General features: G+C 48.6%; 1 protein-coding gene across 1 annotated transcript; it reads right to left on the reverse strand.

Annotated features, from left to right (window-relative positions):
* Window positions 1–3,830: 3,830 nt before the first annotated feature.
* UTP11 (UTP11 small subunit processome component) lies at window positions 3,831–8,556 on the reverse strand. Its single transcript, XM_065857045.2, has 8 exons — window positions 8,228–8,556; window positions 8,076–8,137; window positions 7,439–7,541; window positions 7,075–7,188; window positions 6,532–6,625; window positions 6,156–6,286; window positions 4,545–4,655; window positions 3,831–4,100 (listed from the first exon to the last, which is right to left on the reverse strand). The coding sequence occupies exons 1-8, from the start codon at window positions 8,288–8,290 to the stop codon at window positions 4,017–4,019; spliced, it is 762 nt and encodes a 253-aa protein (XP_065713117.1). The 5' UTR covers window positions 8,291–8,556; the 3' UTR covers window positions 3,831–4,016.
* Between the last annotated feature and the right edge of the window lie 65 nt (window positions 8,557–8,621).

Genomic DNA, 8,621 nt, shown 5'->3' on the forward strand with positions numbered 1-8,621 from the left:
GACTGTGCCCAAGTGTTGGGCAGCGGGAATGGTAACGATACCCTGTGATGTTCCCGGCTGCTCCCAGCCAGGCGAGGACGCGTCTGGTGGCCAAGGAGCCTGTGGAAAAGAGAGGTTTAGGGCAGCCATGTTGAGTAGCAATTAGTCATTCCTGATTTACATCCTGCTCTTTCAACTCCCCGCTGTGAAGCTGCTCAGGCTTGAGTGGAGGAACTTCACCAGCCTTTTCTCCTCGGTGCCCTTGGGCAAGTCACCTCGGCTGAACCCGGCTGTGAGGACAGCAGGCTCTCGTGACAGAGCCAGGGCAGCCAGTCCCGCCGGCTGGAGGCACCCGCAGTGCCACCCGTCCCACGGTGCGGCCGCAGACCCGCGACGGCCGCATCCAGAGGCGAGCGGGACCGCAGGCTGTCGGTGAGCGGATTCGTGACGCTGTGTGGCACCTATGGGCAGCGGCGGTGGGATGGGGGGACCAAAACCTCCCTGCTCAGTGAGCAGGGCTCTGGGGAGCCCGAGCATCCCTCTGGCTGCCGCAGACCAGGTAACTGGCTGCTCGTGGGGGGCTCCGGGTTCTCCCGGCACGTCAGCTTCTGGTTTTGTTGCTGTGCCCCAGGGATGGGGCGAGAGATCCCACTGTGCTGGTTTGGGCTCGGAAAATAGGGCCTACAGGAATCCACCTGTGAAGCCTAAGGGCTGGTGATGGTTCTGCTGGTAATATATTGTTGCAGTTGCCTAGAGATAATCCTGCAAGCATTTTAATGTAGCCTGCTATTAACTTTTATAGGCAGTCATTATCAATTGAGTTCTTCAGCTTGAACAAGGAATTACATGAAATTATTATAAGGCACGATATTATTCTGAGTCACCTGAAACCTGAGCCGTGAATCTGTGGGGTATTTTGATATCTGTATCTCGCAAGCTGCAGGGAATCTCCTTGCTAAAGAACCTGTTGGTTCAGCCTTTGATACTATAATTATCCCAAGCAGAAAATAGCTGGGGGCTGTTTCTCTGTGTCCTTCCCCATGAGGGCCCAGCTAGAGGATGGCAGATCCCACCAAGGTCTCACTTCGGATCTTGCACAGTGTTTGAGGGAGCTGCATGTTTTGTTCGGTTATAATGAATTGACTCTGGGTCTTGGCACTGAACGATCGTGTTTAACCTGCGGTGGCATTTTCAGCATTAACTGCCTGAATGTTTCTCTGGATGCTGAGCCACGTTAATGCTGTGAAATGCAATGATGGAGGTTGGTCAGATAAAAGAACTTGGTTTGGTTTTGCGCTTTGAGCTGGTGCAGTTGCTTTGCTGGGAGCTCTGTAGGGCCATAGCTGAGTCAGCCCCGCTTGCTAAGGTGGAATTTCAGTGATCAGCACCCACCAAACCCTTGAACGTGTTGGGCAGGAGTAAACTAAAAGTGTTTGTGCACGAGAGCTGGCACATCCTGTCAGTCTGCTGTGGCCATGGGATGATAAACCACTCCACAGCTGGCTGGGTTTGTACTCAGGCTTTTGCGGTCAGGGTCCGGCAAGACATCTGCTTGATGTAACACCACACAGTGCTACGCTTTCCCTTAGTTAAGACTTTGCTTGTTTCCCAGGGTAAGTAACTTGGAACAGGCATCACTTTTGCTCCTCACACCCTGTGCGGCGAACAGCAAACTCGTGTCTCTGAAAGCTCCTGCGCACCACTGGAAAGAGAACCACCGCCAGCAGAGTAAGCGGGACGGCGCTTGACCTGTAATTCTCCATGGTGAGAGCACTGGCCGCTCAAAGCCTCACAGCTACCTACTGCATCCCATAATATCTCACTCCTTTAGAGGGAAGCGATGGCTCGCTTCCAGGGATTAGGTCATTTGTGCCCACCGCAACACTCGAGCTGCCAAAGGGGTCGGAGGCGCACCAGGCATTTCGAGCATCAGGCTAATTAGCTGTTCTTGTTCGGGTCGTTACTTTTCAGATCCTGCCAGCCAGTAATTCCTTCAGTGTCTTCCAGTGGAGTTGCTGTTTTTCTTTCCCATCCTCTTCAGTAACTCTCTTGATGCAGGTAAAATTAATCAGAGATAAGGATCAAATATTTTATCCATTCAAGTCTCAATCGAAAAGATTTTTACTTCAAGGACACCCAGCTGGCGTAGTGGGGACCTTGAGGTACGTTTTAAATATAATTTAAAGATCCCCAAAAATATAGGTGAGCTTGACGGTTTTCTTGAAACCTAGCTTGATTTTCATTCCCCTCTGCTTTTTGTGTTTCTGTAAATGCTGCCAGCTTCGGCTTTCAAAATCAATCGTGTTTATTAAAATCTTCAGATGCTATTCAAACCAGCCATGAAGGGGAAGCAGCCTGCTCTCCGGGGACCGGCTCCGCAGCCTCCAACGCCAGAGACCACAACGCAGCAAGAATCTGATGCTCTTTCGCTATCCCTGAGCTGAGGGCATGGAATTCAAGACAAGCAGAGCCCAGAGCAGAACCGGACAAACCCTGGCTGAGGAGAACGGGATGGACAAGCGGCCACCGGGTGCTGGGCTGCGGGGAACCGGGAGCATCCCCTTGGTACTCGGGTCCTCTGGGGCCTCCCCAGCACCCCCAGCCCCGTCCCGGGTCCGCCGCGGGCCGCTGCTGCCCCCTGCCGGCCGGGCCCGGCCCTCCCGGGTAAGTATTATTAATAATAATAAATTTTCACGGGAAAAAGCATTGCAGCGTTGGTTTGTTGTTGTGTTCTGTTTTGTTTTCTTGATTTTTTTGTTTGGCTTTTTTTTGTTGCTTGTTTGTTTTTTCCCTCCCAGGTGGTTTATATCGTGTTCTTAACCATGAAGTCACAACGCTCCATATTGCACATAAAGGTATCTCAGGCGCTTTTCAGAGCAAAGCGGACTCTCTGCCTTAACCCTTCCCAGAAAAAAAATCACCCCGCCGTCATCGCTAACTTGGGGATCTTTGCAACGGCAGAAACAATGTCCGAAGCTGCATTTTAGCACGTTAAAATGCCACATTTCATCTGGGAGTCCTCCTCGCTTCTCCCCAAGTAGGAAGAGCATGAGAAGGGCATCTTTTTTCACCATCTTGCATGGGCATGTGCTGCTCACTGGCAGCCACAGCACAAGCGAGAGAGATAAGAGAAGGAATGTTTACGCCCAGGCGCTCTGAACTTGCCCGAACGGCTCCAGGACACTCAAGGATGCGCCTTCATTGTTCTCGGCTGAAACCCCCTCCCAACTACCGCCGTTGCAACAAGCAGAATATAAACAAGGAGGACAAACTTTCGCTCCACAGTTGGACTCTGGATCCAATCTCCCTGTGCAAGAATTTCGGTATCATCGCCTCTGCTCAGACTTGGAAGGCGACACTGGAAATTTGCGGGGCACGGGCCCTGCCCCGTTGGATGGGAGAAGGCAGAACAAACACAAACGGCTTCTCAGCCATGGAAATTATTAACAATGGTTGAGTTTTGCTTCCTTTATGTACAGTGGAAGAAACGATTCCCCGCTGCTAGCACCACTCCAGAATAGCCCGGCTAATACTGCACCTCAATTTAACAGTGCACCCTTACAACGCCTCTCAACTACTACGTTTTAAAGTGAAATACTTTGTGCAGATAAAGCAGAATGGAAAAATCAAAGAGAGATTTGGAGGCAGTGGGAGGGAACGATTATGAAGATAATAATTCAACTTTAACCCGTTTGAAAAGCAAGCGAAGAAGCTGACCTGAAATCTCTTACGGTCTCAGATGTGCCAACCCATGTCCCAGCCTCTTAATTTTGACCTTGGCTTTTCAAGGCTTGTTTATGGTGCGTATTACTAGGGCGCTCAGGCACCTCTTTGTGGCTTCCCACTGTAAATACCAAGAGAACAAACTGATTTATTAATCAATTAATTAGATACAATATATTTATGGCTATCGCAGGCCGACGGTAATTTGTTTTAACAGAGTGCTAGGCTGCGGTGACAAACAAAGTGGTGTGGTGCTATCTGCCCTTCAGAAGGAGAATTTCTAAGCAGAGATGGTAACGTATTTAATGGAATGGCTAACGTTTCCGCTGAAATTTGAATTTGTAGATAGCCGGACCATTTGTTGTCTCTTTCTTCACCTTTACTTTGTGAGTTTTGTCCTGGAAAATAAGAAGAAAAGATGTATTTGCTGGCTTGCAAGAAGAAAACAACCCAACACGCTCCTATAAATAAGAAAGTCCCTGTCTGCCACTGACAAGACACGAGTGAAAAATGGTCACTTTCCACTGTTTCCTTGCCTCTGCTACTTGAAAGTATTAGTTTGGTGCTTGAGAGATGTCAATGGTATTTTAGAAAAGACTTGTGAGCATCATTTTGAAGTTGTCTTTGTCCTCGGTGACATGGTAGGAGCCGGACTAGCAGATCTGACTTTCTAGCCTTGGCACAATTGGAATGCTTCATCTCCTCGCTTTTTCCATATTAAAGGAGGATTGCTTATTGTTAGGAATTATCTGGAAACGTCAGTATAAAAATCACGTCCCTACAGAACTAGACCTAATAACCTTAAAGAACCAGATTCAAAGAGCAAGAACTAAATCCCTCACCAGGAGATCTTTACGCGTTTGGATTTTCTGTGCGACGACAAACATGGCCTTTTCTCTCTCAATGCGCTGCTTCAGGAGGTCGTACTGATTCTTCCTTTGCTGGGCTAATTTCTGCAGGAAAGCAAAGGCATTTTTAAGACGGAGAGAACAAAGAAACACTATGGTCCATAACCGACCTATTCTGAGGCACTTGGAGCTCACAAACATTTTTAGCATTTTTAACTAATAATAATCATATTAAAGAATGCTGTTTAAATCCCGTGGCTAGATTCCAGAGAGCCATTTTAACATCTTGATTCTCATACTGGAGGTTTTCTAGTTAGGACTTAATTCTTTGTGCTTGTTTTAATCTCCTAAATCCAAACACACAGAGAAAATCGACCCTCTCCTACCCTAGTTTAGATGCTGTGTAACCTCCTTCAGTGAATGGCTGGAATTTCATTTTTCTAAATCCTTTGTATTTCAATGTTGAGTGTAAGATAACATTGAACTCCCCAATGAAAGGGGGAAGAAAACAGACCAATTCCTGAAGTGCTTAGGAACTGCACAGAGGCCTCCCAAAACGCAGCTTGTTTGGTCATGTTTACCTAGGAAGAGCGGATGGCTTTCCCAGGACAAAAATGGTATTACTGCAGGTGTGATTTAAGTAATTAGAAGAAGGAGAACAGCTCCCAACACGCTTAAAATATGACTCAGACATTTAGAGGAGAAAACTTGCCAGTCTACAACCCGTCCAACTGCTTTGCTGAGAAGCCAAGCCGAGAAAGCTGGCAAGAAAAAAGGGACCACTGGGTGTTTGTTACCTGACATCTGGGTCACAAAACAACAGGTTGCAAAGTTACCAATCAGTAATTTTTAGATGCTTTTATTTTCACTTGACACGCACCAACTCAAGCTTATAGGACTGCTCGATATATCTAAACTAATTAAGGGATATTTAGTGTTAAAGCCCAGTGTAGCTACTTCTAGGACAGAAGTGCTGTGATATTAAAACATCGGTATCAAAGTTGACTGCATAAGCAATTCATCCTGAAGGATCATGGAACGCTTTAAATTAGGAAAGCTGGGAAGTGAGACTATAACTCAAAGAAGAATCAGGGAAATACACCCTGAATCTCAAGCCACTTCAGGCTGAGAACCTGACTGAGGAACACCAGGAAATCAGAAACCCAACAACAGATACATCTGTGTTGGAATAAACTTCTTCTCATCACTGTTCAGGGGTGCAAGGGCAGACTTAGCAGTGGATGCTGAAAGAAATCACACTTACAACTGCAGCAAACTAATGAAAAGATAGCCCTGTGTCATTGTAACGGAGGAAAAATATATCAATTTTGCCAAGGAAACTGCCTAATCATATCAATACCATTCCTTTCTGGCCCATACGTCACAATTGTTGATTTAAACAGCTGAGCAAGTTCTCCGTGTCCGTCCAAAAGATCTGACTGTAGGCGCCTGATGATCGAGTGACATCCACTACAGCCTGTGTCAACAACAGAAATTCTAGGACAACAGAACAACTTTGTTCTTCTCCACAATGGTCCAACAAAGCCTCTTTAGTGCTTAAAACATTAAGAAAACTCCAATACAAACAGTGGCAGTGCAAAGTACCTTTAAGTGGGCAGGATCAGTAGCTCCTTTCAGTGTCTCCTTCTGCAACGTTGCGATGGTCGGCCGGTTGTACACTCTGTCCACGAGCTCCGGAACAGTGTCCAGATGAGTTGCAAGGTCAAATTCCTGAACTATAAATATAAATAAATATAGGAATAAACTCACATGGATTTCTTTGACTAATGCTGAGCAAACCTTCCAAACATGTAGCTTAAGTACACTCAGCACTGGAAGCCCCAGCAACGCAGCCCCTGCAGAACTGAGGTCTAATCTAATAATCAAGAGAGATTTCTAGAGCAAGCACCGTACTGTTTTAAAGAGCCTACAACAAAACTTCTCCAAACAAGTCTTCTGATAAAACCTATTTAAATCTCACCTTCCTTTTTGGTGTCCAAGAAGAACACGTGCTTGTTGGGACTCTTCCCCTCAGCATCCAGGAGATGGAGCTCCGACTTCAGCCTCTCGATTTTCTACAGGAAAGGAAAGTTTGTGTTTGGTCGACATCCGTAACAAGGCAAATCATTTCTGTTTTTAATCTGCGGTGATGGTGTGTGGATCAACGGCAGAGCAGAAAACATGTTCAGAAGTGGGTTATATTTCTGTTGACCGGCTGCTACCATATTCAAACAACCCACTTCAGTAACAATAATCCTCAATTCATTACAAATATGAGAAGCAAGAGTACACATTTAATGCCTGAGATGTAAATAATTGTCATGTTTTATAACGCAGAGTATAGTCTTTGTTATTCAGTATACCTTTAAGTTCTATATAGAGCTCCACTGAGATTTTCATCTATCATGTCCAGTAGGACACAAATCAGATTTCACTAAACATAAACACGATAGCCAACAACAAAAAAGGCATTAAAAAGAACAATTCTGAGAGAACCGGAAAACCAGAAAAAGTGAAATATTACCTTGGCTTCTGCCACTCTTTTCATTTCCACGTATTTAATATCCTGTGTCCTCATCAACTTCATCTGTTCGGGAGTCGCTTCATTCTTCGGCTGCTTTATTACGTGAACTCCATCCTACAACCAGACAGAACACAGCACGTGCAGACAGACGCCGTTCCAGCTACAGCGTACCAGGCGTCCTAATCAGAAACGCAAAAGAACCTTCTTGTCCTTTGCCCCTCATTTTCTTCAAAGCCTCCCACAGGCACCAAATCATGTTTGCTAATGCATTTGCCAATTCATAAATTAAAAACTAAACAAGGCTGAACAACCTGTTACTTAGGGCAACAGCGTAAACCTGCTTGAAGGTAATGCGGATCCTCACCCGGAGCTGCGTGTGTATCATTTTAAAGTAGAACTCATCGGGATTCTTGTCCAGAGCCTTCTTTTGGAGCGCCCTGAGGGCGTTCTGCTTCTTGCGATAGTCACTGGGGGGGGAAACAAAACAAAACCAGAAGTCGCTCAGCAGTTTCTCCATGTTCACACCCCCTGGGATGCTGGCGCCTTCCAAGCGGTGCTTTGGGACAGCGGACAAGGCTCCATGTACAGAGCTGGACACCAACAAACGACTTTGGCTTTACAGTTTATTCCTTAACAGCTGGAAGTGAACAGGGTCGAACAGCATCCAGGAGCAATGGAAGCGCCCTCACCCGTCCTGCAAAGCTCACCGAGCTGCTTAGGACTCTTAGATCTCAGAATTAGGCATTAAAGATGGAAGATATTTCGTATTAATCGCAGTACTAACAACTGGTCACTGTGACAAATTTCTCCATGGAAAGGCCTTGGACAGGGGACGTGCCAGAGGGGGTCTGGGTCATGGTTGGGCTCCATGATCGTGAGGGTCTTTCCAACCAAATGGTTCTATGACATTTAACTGTGATCTGTGCCCCGCGGTGCTGGGATCGCTCCCGGTGACCCCGCGACCGCCGGTACCGGCCACCCCGCGGCCAACCCCGACTCACTCTGCCCGGAGCCGGTAGTCCTTCTTCTTCTCCAGCAGGCCCAGCTTCTTCCGCGCGGCGGGCTAGGAGGGAACACAGGGACAGCGTGTGCGGCCGCGCTCACCGGGGTCACCGCCGCCACCGGGACCCCCGACCCGGCCCCGCGCACCGACCTGTGCCCGCTCGCGGTGCTGGCGCTGCCCCGACTTGGCGGCTTTCCTGAAGGCGGACGACATGACGGCGGCCTGCGCTCCCCGCCGCGGTGCCGGTGTCGCCGGTGTCGCCGGTGTCCCCGGTCTCTGTCCCCGGTGCCCCCGGTGCGGCGACTGCGCCGTTCAACGCCGGCCACAGAGCACGCGGCGGAAGGGGCGGGAATTAGGGGATCAAAGGTCGCGCGCGAGGCTCGCCGGGCGATGGCGCCGTCTCCATGGAGACCGCCGGTGCGTCCCGGGGGCCCGACCCGGTACCGGCCGCGCCGGTGCTGTGCGCTGGGAGCCTGGACCGGCCCTGCCGGAGCGCGGGCCGCTGCTACTCGGCGGCCGAACCCCCGCGGGAGTCCCGGCCCAG

The sequence above is a fragment of the Patagioenas fasciata genome, chromosome 25 (genome assembly GCF_037038585.1).
Source record: "Patagioenas fasciata isolate bPatFas1 chromosome 25, bPatFas1.hap1, whole genome shotgun sequence".
In the NCBI taxonomy this organism is placed as follows: Eukaryota; Metazoa; Chordata; class Aves; order Columbiformes; family Columbidae; genus Patagioenas; species Patagioenas fasciata.